At 38.4% G+C, this 22,251-nt stretch overlaps 1 protein-coding gene across 1 annotated transcript in view; it reads left to right on the forward strand.

Annotated features, from left to right (window-relative positions):
- Positions 1 to 22,251, forward strand: part of ERp60 (disulfide-isomerase A3) — a 139,691-nt gene that overhangs the window by 40,831 nt on the left and 76,609 nt on the right. Inside the window, exon 4 of the mRNA XM_067145219.2 lies at positions 12,473 to 12,701. Coding sequence (XP_067001320.1) covers positions 12,473 to 12,701 — 229 coding nt within the window. The remainder of the gene's footprint in view (positions 1 to 12,472; positions 12,702 to 22,251) is intronic.

Raw genomic sequence — 22,251 nt, forward strand, 5'->3', positions numbered from 1 at the left:
GGACCAAAACATAACTGGAAAAACAATTCAGTATTTGAAAACATAGCCACCATTATTACTGAAACAGAAGATGCCCTAAATAAAATACCCCAAGAAAAACAAAATGAAATTAGATATGAAATCAAAAAAACACTACCACAATATGTTGATAAGATCACTCAAAAACCTCAGAATCAAGATATCACAAACCAAACACAAATTAAGGTACTCAAAAATAAAATACAGCAAAATAACCTAATAGTAACAAAGGCAGATAAAGGAAACACTACAGTTATTATGGATAAAGAGGAATATATAACAAAAACAAAAACCTGCTTTCAAGATGAAACCTTTCAAATTAAGACTAAAGATCCCACTAACAGTATCCAGAAAAACTTAAAAATTCTCCTAAAAAACACCAATTTTCTTATGAACGAACAGGAAACTGCAAAATTAACCACTATGAATCCAGGGATACCTACAGCTAAAGCTTATCCTAAGATCCATAAAAACAACATTCCTATGAGACCCATAATAAATTATAGACCAAGCCCTATTTATAAATTATCCAAATACATACAAAAATTCCTCAAAAAACATTATGTTTTTCAAGCAAACAAAACCATAAAAAACTCAATAGATTTCTGCAACATTACTAAGAATATTAGAATAGAACATTTTTACAAGCTAGCTACATATGATATAACAAACATGTATCCTAATATACCCACACAAAAAACTATCACTATCATAGAATCCAACCTTTATAACCATAGTAAGCTAAGCAAATTGGAAATAGATGAATTTATTAAACTTCTACAATTTGCTATCAATAACAACTATTTCAAGTTCCATGACACTATTTATCAACAAAAAGGATTACCTATGGGATCACCAATATCAGGCATAATAGCTGATATATATATGGATCACTTAGAACATCAAGAAATTAAAAAAATAGAAAATATAATCTATTGGTGCAGGTTTGTCGATGATGCATTTATAATCATGGACAACAGACATACTAATGAAAACATAATCCTAGAACAACTAAATAAAATAGATCCCCATATTAAATTTACCATGGACACTGAACACAACAACACCATAAACTACCTTGATATATCCATAACCAGACATAACAACCACCTAACATACAATATATATAGGAAACCTACCCATACATCAAATACAATAAAGATAGACTCCACCCACCCACATGCCCATAAAAGAGCTGCATACTATAGTATGATTCATAGAGCATACAACATTCCACTTTCAAAAGAAAATCTAAATAAAGAACTAAACACAATCCATGAAATAGCAAAACAAAATGGATACAAAAGAGAAATGATAAACCGGATCATCAATAAAGTCAAAAACCAACCTAAAACCAAGCTAACTAGAATCACTAAAAATAAAAAAGAATATGCACTGTTTACTTATAACAATAACCATATACATCCCATAACAAACATCTTCAAAAAACAAGGCCTAAAAATAGCATATAAAACGGCACGCAACAACACCAACATACTATACAATTCCAAATTAGTTAATAACACGAATAAATACAATCATTCAGGAGTCTATCGCCTAAAATGTAACGACTGCCAAGCCAGCTATATAGGACTTACCGGTAGAAGTTTTTTAATACGATATAATGAACATGTAAACGCCGTCAAGCACAGACATTTTTCGGCTATGGGTCAGCATATTGACGATCAAAAACATAATTTCACAGACATTAAGAACGACATGCAAATCCTTAACATGAACCCAAAAAGTCCCTTACTCAGTATAATAGAAGAATTTTACATAAATTTAGACAAATATGTGAATCCAAACTCCAACCTAAATGAAAGTATAGACAGAAATAACATCCTTTTTCATGCAGTAATTCCCTTATTAAAAGATTTCTATATCAAAAGAATAAACAAGCAAAAATCGATATGTTCAAATCAACCGCCTCAAAACCCTCCCCCCTCCAACCCCACTCCTATTACTAACACTCCACCTATCCCCCCAAACCTCCCCTCCACCGCCGCTAACTACAATCTCAGAGCTACGCGCACCAGATCCCAACAGGCAGCTACTAAGAACGCACGGCTCCAGCACTTTACGTAAGTAAACGACATACGTTTCACTATCACACTTTCTATCCACAACATTATCACACTTTTATTTCTATTTCCAGACACTCCACCTTGGTTTCTCATTACATACAAGCTTCCAGAACTAACCAACGTGCACCAAGACGCATAACTTTCATCATATTTGACTAATGCCACCAATCTTAAACATCGCGTCTACGGAAGAAAACATGTTCCATTAACATTTTTAATAACTTTAATATCTGTAGCTGCCAATAGATCTTCAGATAAACAACAGCATTACCTAATTTGCAGTGGATCATTATAATATTAATTACCTATACATCTTATATTTTTATGGATCCACTTTGTTGGAACAATATATATACAAATCCATTTATGCCAAATCAGTGTATATGCTGTACTGCACACTAACAGCATCAATGTAATGAGTTTTTATACTAGACATGTGTGGCATACATACCATTGTTTTTGATTATATGCCCATTTTAACAATATTTTAATGTCCACATTAGCATATATTTTTTATTCAACTTTAACCTCATACTAAGTTCCAATCAGAATGTAATGACTTTACAAAATGAATTTAGCTTCTAGTATGTATAAAAGCAAGATGTTGCACTGACACTTAAATCAAAAATGTTCAAGCCTGTGTTCTGTAATATCATGTGACTAATCAACAGCCAATTCTGTAAATATTTGAACTTGTCACTGTTGAGTTACACAAACATATCTGTGTTCCATACTATATAACTTAAAATTGGATAGTAGTAGCAGTAGGGTAATATATGTCTTTATGAACAATGCACACTAGTCATGTACTAGACATACCAAACATTAATGATCAGCCTAAACTAGTCTAACTTTTACCACTATACGTGATGTTTTTATGAACAATTTACAATGCATGTCAACTGAGGATGACCCCATAGGGGTCGAAACTAGTCTTGAATATTTGTAATGTAAAATAAATTCGTATTGATTAGGTGGAGAATTGTATATACATTGTTTTTATGTAAAGTAATATCCATCAATACGGAAATGAAACTTATAAACAATAGTTGAAAAGGTGGACACAATAATTTTAATCTTGAAAGAGTTTACTTATTGTATCTTCAGTACAGAACAAAATGAGATTAGTTACTTGAAAACAAAAGTGTTTACAATTATAATTAATGAAATGAAATAAAGGTTTTAAGAACACCAACATATTGAAACTTCAAGAAAAAATGTTCTTAGAAATACGAATTATATACATCGCTGACAATTATCAAAGTTGTAATGGGAAGGTTCAACATCTGGGCGATTTGCACACCTTTCATGTGTCGTTTATCATCCTTTTTCTCAAGAAACTTTAATTTTTCATCATCTATAAGCTGTCTAGCTTTCTTCTTCTCCATAACTGAATGTTCTGCAAACCACTATGCATAAGTACAATAGGCCTAATTTATGTATGTTGTTACACACGTAAGTACAGTAGGCCTAATTTACGTACACAAGTCACTCAGGCCTCTTTCAGGCGGCGCGGGAGTAAAATATGCCTGTGTATGTGCGCAGGTTCACCTGCTTCTGCTAACTATTACCCACATAACGGATCGAGTAACGCAAAACTGCCTGCGCTTTCCAGCGGATCCTTTTCAACACTCTTTTCAGTGTGGGTAATAAATATGGACCATCAGTCTTCATTTACCTTCTACATTTAAGAAAATATAAAAATAGTACTTTCATGCTATGTCCTTCACATTTCGTTAGACAAGGAGGTGGGTACAAATTTGAGGATACTCTCAATAACAGGTCTAAAGGGTATCACGCTTTCCAAAACACGAGCTACTGGTATTTCTGGTATTTCTCACTTCAAAGTTATTAAGTTCTCAATGTCTATTTTGGGTTCTATAACAACCGCTGTTCATCACACAGGAAAAGAAAAAATACACACGAATAACTTTTAAATTGAAAATGAGAAATAAATATGTCACATGGGTGAGAGCGTACCTATTTTTGTTTATTGTCTAAATCCATTTCTACTTCCTTACAGGTACACTATCCGATTCGGATACAGGTCACAGTACTGATGTACAATAACAAGTAACTGTGGGCGTGGGTCCGCAACTCGCCACGGGCTGCCCACTGAAACATTTTTCCATCGCACTGTTACTCTCCACCTACGCATCATCTGAAAGATTCTATTTGAACAATCAGTTCTTAGTTTAGGCCTAGGCAGACTGGCGGCTAAGCGCGGAAGTGGGTCGAACCCACGCCGTCTGAAAGAGGCCTCACAAACGTAAAATTCAGCACCAACACGTCAGACACAAAGATAATAAGACTGGCTAGGGACTGGCACTCCCTGCAGCTGTAGGCAGACATGCAACTGCATTCCGGCGCCGTGAAATTAAGTTCTCTACTGAATCATCACCCAGACCAGTTGTCGCTGGCCGTCTTAACCAGTTTCTACTGTACAAATACTTAATTATAAAACTTCTGGCACCAAGCTCAGTAGCTGCATTCTCTGAAGTGCAGCCATTATCCAGTATTCGAGCGATAGGGTGTTCGAACTGTACTGTCAGCAGCTCTGAGGATGGTTTTCTGTGGATTCCCATTTTCACACTGCCAGGCAAATGCTTGGGGTTGTACCTTAATTAAGGCCACAGCCGATTCCTTCCCACTCCTAGGCCTTTCGAATCCCATCGTTGCCGTAAGACTTATCTTTGTCGGTGCGACGTAAAGCAAATTCTAAAAAAAAATATATATAAGATGCATTGCACTTATGGAATAGGAATGAAGCACAAGGAAGTATCAGGAAATGAAAAGAAGGTGCAAAATATTAAGTGAAGAAGAGCTGGAAGGATTTACCCGACGGTTGGAAGATGGTGTGTATAGCAGAAAAAAAAAGGTTGCTATATGGATTTGGGAAAAAGAAAGGTGAAAGGTCAAAAAAGTGGGGGGGGGGGTAATAACACAACCAGAGGAGATAAGGAAAAGATGGGAGAATTACTTTGATGAATGTGAGAATGGGTGTATAAGAGATGGTAGAGGCAGAGGTTCCGTCTATTACGGATTGTCCATGATTATTACGGATTTCACCTCATGATTACGGCATTACTTTTTTTTTTTTTTTTTTTTTGCTAGGGAAACCACGGAAAACCATTTTCAGGGCTGCCGATAGTGGGATTCGAACCTACTATCTCCCGGATGCAAGCTCACAGCCGCGCGCCTCTACACGCACGGCATTACATTTAAAGCGGAAACTATTGCGGAAAAGTGATATATCACGAAAAACTGATTTTGTACGGAAAGAAAGGAAAGAAGGAAAAGTTTTAAATACTTTCAAGCATTTCTGCTCAACCCTCCTCGTTTCACGCTTGTGAGTTGGCAATGATACTTAATCATCACTTCCTTTTGCTACCCAGAAGCATTGTGAAATTCATTGCGTGATTGAAGGAGCTCTACTCTGTTCTTCACTATAAATCCTTAAGTAACGTATTTGCAGAAATGGGGCTACACTAAGCACATCTACATTGCAGTCGCTTATGGTTTAGAAGATGAAATTGTCATCACAGGGGAGGATGATGCTTCAAGATAACCTACTCTGAAAAACAGCTGCTGGTTGTGAAACAAGTTACAAGGAATGTTTCATTACTGAATTAACAGGTAGTGTGCAAATGTTATTGTGTAATATGATGTACTTTACAATATAATGTAATCGAGAGGGGCAAAGAAGATATTATCCAGAAGGGAGGAACACGCTTTGGACTTACCTCAAAAATTTTCTTGAGGGGTGAAGGGTAATTACTGATAATCCACTTCACAGGTTTGCATCTCTGTTGAGGTAGAGTGTGAGGAGACAGAATCCAACAGTGAAATCACAACGGAAGAGGTGGAAACTTCTATCAAACGAGTGAAAGTGGGAAAAGCAGCAGGACCCATTGGTCTCCATTGGTTATATAAGCTATTTAGATGTATTTGGAAAGAAAAATTAGTATCAAATGACTGAAGTAATAATACATATATTTAAAAAGGGGGGCAAGAAGATATCTGATAATTATTGAGGAATCTCACGTGTATCTCAGGTAGCAAAAATATTTGAATGGGTACTAGAAAAGATAATGGGAAGAAAGGTGGGAGGATAATTACAAGAAGAGCAATATAGCTTTCAAAACGGAAGATCAACGCTAGACTCGGTCTTGGTATGAGGCAGTTAATGAAAAAACATTGGGAATACAGAATATTTAGAAAAGGCTTGAAAACAGATTATAGAATATGTGCAAGCAATGTACAAAAATTGTCGCAGCAGTGTCCGGACACATTTGGGGAGAGTACAGAGTGATTTTGGAATGAAACTGGACTATGACCAGGAAGTGTGCTGTTACCTCTATTATTCATAATGGTTATGGACAAAATTGTGAAGGAGACAAAGTTAAAGTATGAGGACAGGGAGCTGAACGTAATTCTGTTTGCAGATCATATTGTGGTGTGTTGAGCAAACATAGAGGAGCTGCAAAGGCAACTTGACATGTTCAATGAGATAAATGATTTTAAATTATTGAATGAAAGGTCAGTGTGGAAAAGAGTGAAACAATCGTCTTGACTCGTGGAGAAAGGGAAAAGAAAGGAATTATTAAAATGGACGGACAAAACCTTGAAATTATGGAGAGTTTCAAGTAATTGGGAAGCAGGCTGATGTAGGATGTAGGGCTGAGCATGGACATCAGTAGAATGATTCAACAGAGAAGTGCATTCAACCAGTGTGAGAAGCCTGGTGTGGTCGAAGGAAGTACCAATGAAGTGTAAAGAGGTGATAAATTATTAAGTGCCAGGCTGAGTGGCTCAGACGGTTAAGGCGCTGGCCTTCTAACCCCAACTTGGCAGGTTCGATCCTGGCTCAGTTCGGTGGTATTTGAAGGTGCTCAAATACGACAGCCCCGTGTCGGTAGATTTACTGGCACGTAAAAGATCTCCTGCGCGACTAAATTCCGGCACCTCGGCATCTCCGAAGACCTTAAAAAGTAGTTAGTGGGACGTAAAACAAATAACATTATTATTATTATTAAATTATTAAGATGTGCTAATGCCCAATACTGCAGAGATATGGATGCTGATAAAACAGGAGAATAAAATCCAGGCAGTGAAATTAAATTTTTTAAGAAGTGTGATAGAGAAGACAAGAAAGGACAAGGTAAGAAATGAGAACGTCAGGAAGAAAATCTAAGGTTTAGGTTGAAGGGAAAGAAATTATAGTTGAAAACTTTACGATATAATGAAGAGCGATAAATTTAGATGGTTTGGGACATATTAAGAGGGTGGAAGAGAGAAGGGTGCTGAAGCGGATGATGGAGAACAGATGGGAAGAGGAAACCCAGACTAAGGTCGTTGAAAACTATCAAGAATAGTATAATTAGAAGAAACCTGGATGTAAACGCAGTTAAGGAGAGGTTCCATGTTCCTCTTTCCAACTACAGTGAAACTCTAAGAAGATCCCGCATACGAAGCTTTCCCGGCTAAGAAGTGTGATATTCCTAGTCCCTTGATCAGTCACATTAAGTTATATGTATATTTTTCCCATTTAAAGTCTTCTGTTGTAAATATATTTCCCAGTTAAACAGTTCAGATTTTAGATCCCTTTGAGATATAAAACTTCCACTCAAAGCAGCTCATGGTTAGAACCCCCCAGTCTCTGTGCAAGTTGCACCCTGTGTTAGACCGTTCAAGTGCTTGTGCTGTGTCTCACAGAGCCTGTCTGAGCGTGCCAAGGCCATACGGCACGCTATGACAACACGAATACTAGATGCTTGCTCACCTTGTGGAATCGAATCGAACCCATCAGTCAAAATTTCCACTCCATTGTTCACATCTAGTAGAATAGAATCGCTGCTTGTTGTTTAAAGGGGCCTAACATGTAGATCATCGCCCCCAGTATAGAATCAAACGGGATTCTACGCACACAGTGGGCAGTTTGATGCCGTAAGTTGCTTGCCGCGATATGGCGAAGTCATTAAACGAGGTGGCCTTAACATTACCTATAATTAAAAACCATAAAATGTATTCGTCCACAACAGAGCAGCTTGTTATGCATTACTGTTTGTTAGGAATACATGTTCGACAAACGTAGGGAATGCCACTTACAAAATTGTTCACGGTAAATACTGTACAATACACACTTAAAGATACGTACTTTTAATAAGTATCGTATAGTCCTAATCTACCACTAAATTGAATATTCTAACCTGTTTGATTTTTCCATTGCTTATTTCTTTCCACGCATTCTCTCTTACGTTGTTGCAATAATACTTATGGGTCTTGTCGTAGAGGAATTTATGTTTTTGAACTAAACAAAAGATTTTCCGTGTGCGTTATTAGTGAGGTGAATAAACTATTACGAAACAAAACTTCCCGACTCCATGCAGGAAACTGCTGACTTGCCAGCTGATACATTTATGAAACAGCCGGTCGAAAGATTCCGATCATCTACAAAGTTGAACGAATGTTGATACCGAAAATCAGTTGTGCGCCGTATGCTGCTGCGCATGGAAGCAGACAAACGCATCTACAAACCATCTCTTTTGGACACAATACAGTTCATTGCTTCATCATGGGATTCAGTGGCGCGTATAATAATAGCAAATTGTTTCAAGAAAGCAGGCTTCGGTGGTGGTACCAACAGTATTGTTATGGAAGTTGGTGATGAAGAGCCAGGGTGCTGGAAAACTATACAGGAGAAGATGGAGATTACCGATAGTTTCAATGACTTCACTGCCATTGATAATACGGTAACCACTTGAGAGGAGCAGACCATCGATGAGATCTGTACGGAAATTCAGGCAGGAGGTGGGGAGATTGAAGGAGGAGAAGAAAAGGTGGAGGAAGAGAATCCCAGTGAGGCAAGCATCTGCCTTGAACCCAAGGCAGTTTATGGAAGGTTCAGCCAGTGTACCTCAGAATACATGGAAGGCGATGTGCGAAATGGAGAGATATATATTTCATGAAAGCAGTAAAAACCTGATTCTTTTCCAAGTAGGAGCCTAGACTTTTTTGTTTGGAAATGTATTTAATGTCTAATGCAGTATGGAATTTACATAATATACAGTTACCATCTACAGTTTTAATGTTCTTAGTATTTCTTCTTATTGCTTATGCAAGGTTCTATATAATATGTTCCCTTCTCTTATCAAATATTTTTATAATACAGTATGTTCCATTATTTTACTTTATCTCTAAAAATACATGTCATGATAATCAAATTTTTATATTGTGGCTTTCGTTTAGCAGCCCTCATATATCGGCCTGTTTCAGTATTGTTCACAAACAAGGAAATCTGTTGGCTGTGTGTTTCACATGTATTTTAAGGTACAGAATAAGCTTTCGGGCATTACCATTTTTAACCCATATCTGCCCAAATTATTTTTCTGTGGAATATTGCGACATATTTCGTAAGTACAGTTGTTTGTAACCTAAATGAAAGGGTTATGATGATTTTAGGTTTCATTAACATATTGTCGCGAAGATGTACCGTGTCGACATGTCAACAGTGAGCATGGACGGGTAGGGTAAAATACATGCTCAATAAATTTTTTTTTCACATTTTAAGCTCGTATGAATGTAATAATTAATCAGTTAGTAAACATTAGTCACACAAGTGTTGAATAAGCACAAAATATTACAAAATATATGATTGAAAACATAAATGAGGAACAGTTTTTCCTCATTTTAGAATGCACACTGTTTCAAAACCAAAGGAAAATATTCGTATGTTTGTAGTACTTGTTATAAACACAATACCAAATTTTGAGTATGTATGATCACTCTGAAAACAAAAAAAGGAAAACTATGAGTAGAACTTCAAAACAGTTTAGTCTGTGTTTTAAGGTTACACTCTGCTTTTCGCCATCCAGTCTGGTTTAGCGTGAGTGAAATGCCTCGAAGCAAAGGACGTGGCAGCCAACGTTACATTTTTTGCACTGTTTCCTGGCAGCTTTACCACATTGGGCGCACCGCACTTGCTTCTCTCTTGTTTCGAGGTAGTGGGATACCCCATCGAAACGGACTTCTGGCAACACGCGTGAAGATACTTTCGTACTCGGTCTTCCTGCGTTAGGACGCGTAGCGGCACAAGATCGGATATATGCCCTAACGATGTACCGTGTGAAACCGAGAAGGTCTAAATTTTCCTCTTTGCCCTTTGGGGTCAAGCGGTAGAGTTGCCATGCATTGTTCATGGAGACGTTCAGAACGAACGCAATTAGAGGCCAGTACCATTTCTTGTTTTTGATGCTGATTGTGCATATTATACAAAATTATACATGCTGGCTGAATTATTGTTACATATTTCTTTTCAGCATTACTCCATCTTCTGACGTGTCCTACAGGCGCTACACCAGACAGAATTGAGGCTACTGTAAAAACATTATCATCATTGTAGCGTACGAGGGTGATACCTGAGTTACGTTCTGTTAGCTAGTGGTAACTGCCACGTTTCTCCTTTTTACAGAGATGAATCTCAGGAAGTGGAGCATTTTCCGCTCGATTCTGGCGCACAGTACCTGTACCTTCGTGGCCTTTCTCCTTCAGCCTTTCCAACAATCGAAAGGATGTAAAATAATTATCAAAGAACAAGCTGAGTTGAGTACCTTCTGGTAGGTCCATAACAACTGAGCCACATACTCCTAATTCTGGTATTGTTTCCAGTAGCTGCTCCTTGGTAAGGTTCTCCTTGGACTAGAGCCCAGACTTCATACCCAAAACATATTGGTTTGCCATGAATGCGTTGCTTGGCACCGTGTCTTCCAAAGTAGGGGACCATTGACTCATCCACAGAAAGATGCGTATCACCAGGATAATGCCGTAGCCAGCGTTCGTTTAGCATAGTCCAAACGGGGCGAACTTTTCCGAAACGGTCATTGCAGTCTAGTTTAGCGTTGTCACAAAAATGTAAATATCTAAGAATTTCTTCAAAGCGATTGTGCGACATTGCTGTGCTTACCCCAATATGATGTACATCTTCAGCGGCTTCCCAGTACATTCTTGTCCTGGCCATAACATTGTAACCGGAAAGAAACAATATTGCAAAGAACAGCCGAAGTTCAGTTTTTCCCAACTAAAATGACGCATTACCTTTCTCAACAGAGTATCGAACTGTGCTCTGAATGATATAATCAAGTATTTCATTATCGAAGAACAGCTCAAACAATTGCGGTGGTGAATATTCATTGTTTAGAACGTTTGGTCGAGTAAACTCTGTGCTTAGCTTATTCATAATGTCACGCTTTTCCCCACACACGCTGGTTTGGTTTGGTTTTCACATAATTAGATGTGCTTGGCCCCGCTTGCTCAGTGATTTTTTGTTTCTTACATTTGGGTTCACCGTCATCAGAATAATTTGAAGACGTACACGGCACTGCTTCATCAGTTACATGACTTACTTCATTTTCACTCAATACACCATCTCGCACTTTGATTGTACCATTTTCACTTATTTTTGTACACACTAGTTTAGCACCAGCCCGGAGTTGATTACCAGAGAGTCTGTTTATATCTCCACATGACTCATCAGTCATCATCATCGCTATCCCCGTCACTATGGGAAGCATTTTCAGGTGGTTCTATGTATATATTAGCATCTAGGATGTCTTGTGATTCCTCCAGGATGCTTACGATCTGCTCGACGGTCAATCTGAGAAGAATTAATGAAAATTCTATATCAGTGCTGAGGCATACTAATTCGTGCCCACTGTCGACATATATCGACGTGGAACTTTAATGCTCTACTAGACAAAAGCAACTATAAATCAGCCATAAATTAATTTAAAATCTATTAGAGGCATGTTTCGTTAATACGTTTAAAACACAACAGTCCGATCTTACTTTAAACTGTAACAATATTATAAGAAAATATTACCGCGACGGAAGCGTCATCCTCTTGAGTGTATACGGAATGATATTTCACACGCAGCCACGGGATAAGGCGCGAAACCTAGTGTTTCTTGTTTTCGTGCTGTGCAGTAAGTATCAAACAATGAACTGTAAACAATGCACCTCAAAAATATTCTTCCGGGTTACCGATATAAGATCAACAATATTCAGATATTAACGTCAACAAATGTCGACAGTGGGCACATATGGGTTAAGAAGTTTCCTGCTTCAGATTATTTTTTTGTGGTCCCTTGGAAAACTTCTTAACAGTTTCACTGCCCAACCCAATGAAAGGTGGACGAGGGAAATGATGATGATGACGATGAATGTTATGCATTGCATATGGGATAGGAGGGACAAACTCGGAATAAAGGAGTGTGTGTTTCCCATTTTCCTGGCCAAGACCCTATGACCTCTGGAGATTTAGTTTTCTTTATTCACATGCTGATATTGGTACTGTATGTTATTTATTGCAGGTGGCATTGTCAAGTATATGAAGGCTCAGGTTGGTCCAAGCTCGAAGGAATTAAATTCTGTTGATGCTGTGAACGACTTCACTTCGAAGGACGATGTTGCTGTGGTAGGATTCTTTGAAAGTGATTCAGATCTAAAATCTGCTTTCCTGAAGTTAGCTGATAAATTGAGGGAGAAGGTGCGCTTTGGTCACTCATCTGATAAGGAGGTTTTGAAGAAGTTTGGCCACACGTAAGTAATAACGTATTTGATTGTTATACCACAGGTAGTTTAAGTATTATTTGATGTGTGGAAGGAGGAATATTGTGTCTCATTCCCTATATCTGATATGACATGAGTAAGCAACCTTTACATGGACTTTCAGCTTAGCAGAGCGGGATAATGACTGTGGCACTCCTAGCCGAGTCTGGCATTGGTTCCACTTCCATCATCATTACCACTGATCTGCATTTAGGGCTGTCATCCAGGTGGCATATTCCCTATCAGTTGTTTCCCTTAATCTTTTCTTAAACGTTTTGAAGAAGTTTGAAATTTATCGATCATCTCTTGTGGAAAATTATTTCAGTCCCTAATTCCTCTTCTTATAAACAAATCAGTGGCTTGGTTCTAAAAGGGCCAATGTCAAAAAACCTGTTTTTGAGCTATGTGCATTTGAAGTTTTGTTTTATAGTTTTCCAACTTTTTTTTTTTTTTTCAACAACTAACTTTAAATAACTTTATATTTTCTTTGTGGAAATCACCTGATTAAACACTAATTTTTTCTATCGTATTCTTTTTAAATTGCCAGGTCTCTAATCTTTATTGGTAATTAACATTATTGGCAAGGGCTTATTTAATTAAACGTTAACGTTTTGTTTAGTACTTATCTGAGACATTGGTCCTTTTAACATGTTGCAAGCCAGCATAAAATGCGTTTGTATCAGTTAATATCTCAATTTCGATAAAAAATTATATTGGCCCTTTAGCCAGAGAAATATTTGCCCCATTTTGTCCTATTGAATTACAACGTTTTCATATTATAATCATTCTTACTTTTAAAAACTAAATTCAAGCTTATTCGCCTACTAATGTTATTTCCATGCCATCTTTCCGTTGACAGCTCGATACATACCACTTACTCAATCTGCTCACCACCTTACTGCCACGTCTTCCCTGCCAAATGTTTGCAGCATTCCTGTTACTGTTTTTTTCTGAAATCAACCAGAACAAATTGTACTGCTTTCCTTTTGATCTTTTCCAGTTCTCAAATCAAGTAATCCCAGTATGGGCCCCATACACTGTAACCATACTCTCTATCTGTACTCTAACTGGGGTGTTAACATTGGCTATAAATCCTCTCTTTTATATCCTTATTACAATCGCTAAATACCCTTAAAACTGTATGAACAGATCTGTAACCTCGTTACTGTGAATATCCTAATGGTAGTGGATTCTTATATTAACACTTAGATACTTACATTAGTCCCTATGTGGATCATTCACTCCAACACATTAAAACTGGGAGGTTTTTTCCTTTTAGGAAACTTACTACCTGACTTTTCATCTGACTGTTCTTCTCACATCTTTGTCGAGGTCTTTTCACAGTTGCTCACAATACTGTTACAGGAGAAGTCCGCTGTAAAGAACACCAGTATAACGAAATTTTCAGAATAACAAGGATTATTATTATTTATTTATTTATTTATTTATTTATTTTTTGACCCTTCCTTTTTCCCTATTTGTTGCGTGTTAAAATAGTTCATTTTAACAAATTTCTTAGTTTCAGTTTACCAAATTAAAATTGAGCTCTTTTCTTTACCAATTTGACCATATTTTCTCAAATTAAAACTAAAATTCATCCTGTTTTATGACCAACATATTTCTTGTTACATTATTTCGTTATTCAGACGATTTGATCACCATTTTCCATGTATGCACCTACCAAAGACGAACAGGATCTCCAGCGTAGAGGACGAATACCCGGTTTTACACTGGTTGAAGCTATCCACCATCCACAATATGGAATACCCACTTATGTGAAGTCAAGTTTAAATGGAGTGCAAGTAATTGGTTGCACTGAAGATGGCTACATTTATACTATAACAATTCACATAAATGACTTAAGAATTGGGCTCCTATAGTACTGCCGGCTTTTGATCACCCTTGTGTATACACTGGAGACTTCAACAGCCATCACACAAACTGGCGGTATGACACCATGGATGTGAATGGGGAGTCTCTAGTTCTATGGGCAGAAACTAACAATATGCATTTGGTTTTTGATGTAAAAGAGAAGGGAACCTTCCACTCCGCACGCTGGAAGAAGGATTACAACGCAGACTTGACATTCGTGTCTAAAGATCAACTAGACCAACCACTCAACACCATTCGCACTGTTCTGTCCAACTTCCCAAATAGTCAACACCGACCTGTTATGGTGGAAATCGGTTTGAAAATTCCCCTTGTGAGTTCAATGCCCTTACCCAGATGGAACTTTCAACGAGCCAACTGGGATGGATTCACAAAAGACCTTGACTCCAGCCTAGCTGCGGAGAATATTCAGCCGACAGCAAATAACTACGACGAATTTGTTAAACTAGTTATCAAAACTACCAAGTCCAACATTCCTAGGGGTTACAGAAAGGAATATGTACCTGGATGGAATGAAAATAGTGAGGCTTTATACCAAGAATACCAGAGTTCTGGAAATAAAACAGTGGGCTCACAGCTACTCCACTCTTTAAATAAGAGCAGAAGAGAGAAATGGAAGCTACACTCAAAGAAATGAACTTTGCAAAGTCAAGCAGGAAAGCTTAGGAAACCTTGAATGGGCTAACTGGCAAACAACACCCCAAAAAGCATCATCCTAAACTGAGTCCTGACATTATTGCCAACAGGATCGTATACTTCACAAGGGCAAAGAGGGACAAGAATCATACCAGAATAGTAAAATGTAACCTTTCTAAACTCAAGCGCAGTGCCCTGAGAAACGAGCCTCTTTCCAGACCCTTTTCCACAGTGGAAGTAGAAAATGCAATTAAACAACTGAAAATCGGCAAGGCTGTCGGTCCCAACAACATCTGTAATGAATTTATTAAGAACATGGGCCCGCATTGTATATACTGGCTTACTTCTCTCTTCACTTACATACTCCAAGAGAACAGATTGCCCAGACAATTCAAACTGTCAAGTCATAGCCATTCTCAAACCTGGCAAACCTGAGGCCAGCCCCGAAAGTTATCGACCTATAGCACTGCTCAGTTCCATACTCAAGCTTCTTGAACAAATCCTCCTAACCTGAATAGCTCCGTTCATTGAAGCCGTTAGTCCTCCTGAACAAGCTGGATTCAGACATGGACGCAGCTGCACCGATCAAGTTCTTGCCCTAACTACACATATTGAAGCTGGTTTTCAAGGACAACTAAAATCAACAGCTGTTTTCATCGACTTCACAGGTCCATATGACACTGTTTGGCGACAGGGACTGATCTACAAACTATTGCAAGTTGTACCAAGTCGAGAAATCGTGGATCTAATATCTAGCATGCTTAGTGAAAGACAATACGAAGTGTTTCTAGGCAACACTAAAAGCCACAAACGAAAATTAAATAACGGTCTACCACAGGGATCTGTCTTAGCACCATTGCTATTCCATTTGTACATTCATGACCTACCAAACACAACATCAACCAAGTTCATATATGCTGATGACATCACATTGGTAGCACAGAGTAATAACTTTGAAGACGGTGAACAAATTCTGACGGAGGACCTTGAGAAGATGTCAACTTTCTTTAAGACCTGGAGATTGATCCCCAGCACAACAAAAACTGAAGTCTCTTGTTTCCATCTAGTGAATCGTGCTGCAAACTACAAACCAAGAGTTCTGCTCAACGGATGAAAACTGAGGTACAACCCTTTCCCAAAATATCTTGGAATCACTTTAGATAGAACCCTGAGCTACAAAGAGCACATCACTAAGCTTTCTCATAAAGTCGCCGCAAGAAACAACATACTGCATAAGCTCTGTGGTACCTCCTGGGGAGCCTCTGCTGATTGTCTATGTTTAACTGGCATTAGCCTTGTCTACTCGGCTGCTGAGTACTGTGGTCCTGTCTGGTCGGAAAGTGTAGATGTGAAGAAGGTAGACACAAAATTGAATGATACAATGCGTTGTATTACTGGTACCATCAACTAAACTCCATATCACTGGTTACCTGTGCTGAGTCACATCCCTCCACCTCACTTAAGACGGAAGCAAGGTCTACTAAGGGAAGCTAAGAAAATCTTTGCATCACCGTCTTTGCCTCTGCACCAGGAATTCTGCCATCCGTCACAGCAGCGACTTCAATCAAGAAGACCAGCAAGTATCCCTGCAGGGCAACTCATTGCAGATGGGTTTGACCTAACTGAAAGCTGGAAGCATGAGTGGTCAACAAAAACATTGGGAACAAGTGTCCACCATCTTGACCCTACAAAGATGCCAAATGGTTTTGACCTACCGTGGAACCTCTGGTGCCATATAAACAGGTTAAGGACTGGACATGGTTGTTACAATTATTTCAGGTATAAGTGGGGTTGGATCAGTTCACCAATGTGTGATTGTCGCCTGGAAGAAGAGACGATTGAGCACCTAGTCCAATGATGTCCTCTTCATTCGTACCGTGGAACTCCTGATGATTTGTTCTCTCTCACACCTGGTTTATCTGAATGGCTGAGAAGGATGGACTTTATATAGTTTGATTCTGCCTTGTATATATATATATATATATTGTATAAAATCACCATATGATTAAATAAATAAATATATGTACCGTACGCAATCGAGAAGGCAATAGTTTTTGTGTAACCAATATGCTCCGCCTGTCATCCAATGTAGGATGAGTAGCTGAGTAGGAGCGCCTAGTTTGCAATCTACCAATGAATGCTACACTTTGTGTAACCAATAGGCTTCGCCCATCAACCTATGTAAGACGTCACACTATTGCCTGAATAGGATCGCGATGCTTGTAATCCACCAATATACGCGACGGTTTCGTCGTATCATGCGTTGCACGTTTCTTCTTCATATTTAATTCGCTAAGCAACATGTTTCTGTTAAGGTTATATCATTAAACTTCCAAAGTTTGTGTGCATTTCGTTAAATAAGTTCATATCATCGCAAATGGATAAGCAGAAGCGACAGCCATTTTCGTTGAGTGAAAAACGTAAAATACTTTCGGAAGTAGAGAAAGGCGGAAAGAAAGGAGAAGTAGCGAAGAAGTATGGCTTAGCCCGTCAACACCTTCTACTTTTTTTTTTTTTTTTTTTTTTTTCTATTGGCTTTACGTCGCACCGACACAGATAGGTCTTTTGGCGACGATGGGACAGGAAAGGGCTAGGAATGGGAAAGAAGCGGCCGTGGCCTTAATTAAGGTACAGCCCCAGCATTCCAGCATTTGCCTGGTGTGAAAATGGGAAACCACGGAAAACCATCTTCAGGGCTGCCGACAGTGGGGTTCGAACCACTATCTCCCGAATAGTGGATACTGGCCTCAATTAAGCGACTGCAGCTATCGAGCTCGGTCGTCTACTTTTTTAAAACAGATAAGTAAGATAGAGGAAAACATTGATGCTAATGCCCTAGGTCCACAGCGTAAGATGATCAGGATAGCCGACTACAAGGAGGTGGACCAAGCCGTCTATATGTGGTTTGTGGAAATACGTAGTAGAAACATTCCAATAAATGGCCCACTGTTATGTGAGCGTGCGCGATCTTTCGCACGTTCGCTTGAGTCACCTGAGTTTATGGGTAGTGCTGGTTGGCTTCATAGGTTCCGGGAGAGATTGGCATATCCCACAAAATTATAAATGGTAAAGCTAACGATGCCCCGAAGGAAGTTGCGTCTTCATGGCGGCTGGAGACTCTAATGGATGCCTTGAAGGAATATTCGCCGGCAGACATTTATAATGCAGACAATACTGCGTTATTTTATAAACTAATGCCGAACAAAACCCTTCATTTCAAGGGAAATAAGTGTTTTGGGGGCAAATGTTCAAAAGAACCTATCACAGCTCTTTTGTTTACCAATTCCCCAGGGACTGACGAACTGAAACCTCTCATAATTGGGTAGTTTGGGAAGCCAAAGTGCTTCAAGGGGGTGCAACATCTGCCCTGTGAATACAGGCACACCTCTAAGGCATGGATGACATCTGTACTATTCAAAGAGTGGTTGTTGGACTTGGAACGTCGGCTGAAGGCCGAAAAGAGGAGAGTTCTTCTATTACTGGACAACTGCTCTTCTCATAATTGTGTGCCTCGCCATTTGGAGCATGTGAAAGTTTTATTTTTGCCACCAAATACAACTTCAATTCTGCAGCCGCTGGATCTGGGTATAATTCATGCAGTAAAGTGGCATTACCGAGCTTGTGTGGTCCATCGAATGCTGTGCAACATTGCCACGAATAGAGACATTAACAAACATATTGGGAGCAATGCAGATGTTTAATGCTGAATGGAAATCCCTGAATGCAGACATAATCACAAACTGCTTTAGAAAACCTGGTGTGGTTTTTACAGGAGACGTCACAGAAAGTGAGGTGTTGGATGATGTGGAAACCGAGGAGAATTGGAAGCATTTGTGTACAACGTTGGATGTCCCATCTACAGTAAGTCAATGTAGATAGGGATGTAATAGTCCACAGAGAAATCACCAATGAGGAAATTCTGGAGGACATTATGAATGATAGAGATCTATGTGATGCGGAGGAAGAGGAAGACAACCCCCAAAATGATTGTGATCGACAAAGCTTGACTCTTCAGCAGGCAACGAACATGGCACATAGCCTTCAAGATTTTCTAGTGTCACAAAGTGATGTGCCAGAATCTGTTTTAAATTCATGTGCAGTGATTGGTGACTATTTGGAACGAGTTTTTGTGTATAGATCTGTTCAGAAGAAAATCATACTGTTTCAAAAAAGTGGTTCTGGAACAATGTGTAGACTTGCTGGTACAATTTAAAAATAGATTTTCTGAAAACATCTGTCAATACTGTAACTAGTAATGGTATTTTGAAGTTTCATAGATCCTGCAACGGATATAACAGGGCAGATGACCTCGTAGTTGTGCCCCTAAAAACAACAATAACCAACGGATATAATACTAGATGAGTTCTTAGGAATTGACTTACTTCAGTATAACAAATTAATTTCAGAGGTCCCCAAAATTTTGTTATACCGTTATCATTTTGTTATACTACAAGGTCATCTGCTTTGTTATATCCGTTGCGGATCTGTATAATTTCAAAATAGCATTATAATAATAAGAGTTACAGTACTTCGCCACATCTCCTTTCTTTCCATCTTTCTCTACCTCCGCAAGTATTTTACGTTTTTCACTCAAGGAAAACTGCTGTCGCTTCTGCTTATCCATTTGCGATGATATGAACTTAATTAACGAAATGCACACGAACTTTGCAAGTTTAATGATATAACCTTAACAGAGACACATTGCTTTGCGAATTAAATACGAAGAAGAAACATGCAACGCATGATGAGACGAAACCGTCGCGTTCATTGGTGGATTACAAACATCGCGATCTCCTACTCAACCAATAGTGTGACGTCTTACATTGGTTGATGGGCGAAGCCTATTGGTTGCGCAAAGCGTAGCGTTCATTGGTGGATTGCAAACTTGGCGCTCCTACTCAGCTAATAGAGTGACGTCTTACATTGGATGACGGGCGAAGCAAATTTATTTATTTAATAGCGCACAAATGTGCGTTAAAGGAAAAATCCATTAATCTTTCGCATATTCTAGTGAAGATTTTGTTCTCTTGTTGCACTTGCTGAAATGATAGCGATTGCAATATTTATCACACAACATACACACACAATGTAGGGACGGTTCATGAAAGCCTGATAGCTGGCATAGATGATGGTGAATCCCATGTACCGCCAGCCTATTCAAAGCACTTCTCATGTCATTATTTGGACTGGTCCAGCTGCGGTCAATCTTAGCATCAGTTGAGTAAAAATCCAGGCTGATTTCTGCTTGTTTTTTCTTTCTCTCTTGGAGAACTTCTTGCTGCGTATGTGAAAGCTGCATTCTTATTTTCAAATCTTCCAGTAAAAAAGTTTCTTTGGATAATACATATGCAAGTCGTGATGGTGACATCTTGGAGATGCCCAGTGTTCGTTTCAGAAATCTGGCTTTTACATTTTCAATAGTTCGAAGGTCGGACACCATTAGTCTTTCCCAAATAAGTTCCAAACCATATGTGAGAACTGGGCGAAGTATATTCATTGGTTACACAAAAGTGATTGGCTTCTCGATCGCGTATGGTGCATATATGGAAAATGGCGATCATATAATCTGAATAACAAAATAATGTAACAAGAAAAATGTTGGTCATAAAACAGGATGAATTTTGGTTTTAATTTGGGAAGATATGGTCAAACTGGTAAAGAAAAGAGCTCAGTTTTAATTCGTTAAACTGAAACTACGAAATTCGTTAAAATGAAATATTTTAACATACAACAGATTGGGAAAAAGGAAGGGACCAAAAAAAAAATATTTGTTATTCTGAAAATTTCGTTATACTGGTGTTCGTTACTGTGGAATTCTACTGTGGTGGTATTTTACTGTAACTTATTTATTACTCTATGCACTATAACACAATCCACAAAAATTCTTATTTGTGATTCGAGTTCTTTACTGCTATTATTTATGTGTATGTGGAAAGGTCCTAGAATACTGCTTTGTAGAATCCTGCCCCTCTTAATCATCACAGGATCAGATAATGCTTGGCCTGCTTTAATTCACTGAGTTCTGTTTTCTAGAAATTCAGCGAGCCATTCAGTTGGTCAGTAACTCTCATTTTTGTCTCTGATCTTGCATGATCTAACCTATCAAAAGCGTTGGATAGGTCAGTCTAAAAAAATCTGTTACATGTTTCTAGAATCCTACAAGTTGAGCCTCACTGGAATAACTTTTCCTAAACTCGAACCACCTTCTGTCAAACCTGTTGGTAATTTTGCGAAACTGTCTAATATGAAAGACCATTTTCTCAAAGTTTACATTAAACATATGACAAGCTGACTGGCCTATTATCTGTTTTATTTTTATAATTCTTTCCTTTCTCTGCAGGGGCTACTATAATAGTTCTCTGTTCATTTTATATATGGTGAAACCTTGTTAGTGCGTTCCTCATTAACACGTTTTTCCCGCTTAGCTTGTCGTTAATTCAAAGTCCCGATTCTAATCATATGAAATCTATATAAAATGCCTCACTTATCACGTCGCAAATTTTTGCTATTACCGCTTAGTACGATAACATTTTTCCTAGCCCTGAAAATGTTATGTCATCCCTTGTGGAAGGAACGTGATTTCCAACTCGGGTAAGAGCCCTCGCCGCAGTCGCATGATAACTGGAAAAGGCTTTGAATTCTTGAACTTTACAGGATAAATTGCACCTTCGGGGAGCAAGCCATTAGCCTCAGAAATGCTCAGTTTTGCTTGCTGGTTAGCAGTGAAACTGCAGAATAACACAATGAGCCTGTTTGTGCTTGTATTTCGCATTCTATTTAGAAGTTAAAATGTATTTCGTGGTCAGTTGTAGAATGAAAGGTAGCAAATATTTTAGCTGCTAAAATAAGGAACTACAATGATTTTAATAACTTGCAATAGCAAATATTTGTTGCGCGATAGCCTACATCCGGAGCATATTCGTGTGAAGTTGATCAGTGTGGGTGCATATTTGACTTTCTGTAAATTCAGTATCCTTGGATTACAAGAGTTTATAAAATTATTCCATTTCGCTAT

This window comes from Anabrus simplex, chromosome 4 (genome assembly GCF_040414725.1).
Source record: "Anabrus simplex isolate iqAnaSimp1 chromosome 4, ASM4041472v1, whole genome shotgun sequence".
Lineage (NCBI taxonomy): Eukaryota > Metazoa > Arthropoda > Insecta > Orthoptera > Tettigoniidae > Anabrus > Anabrus simplex.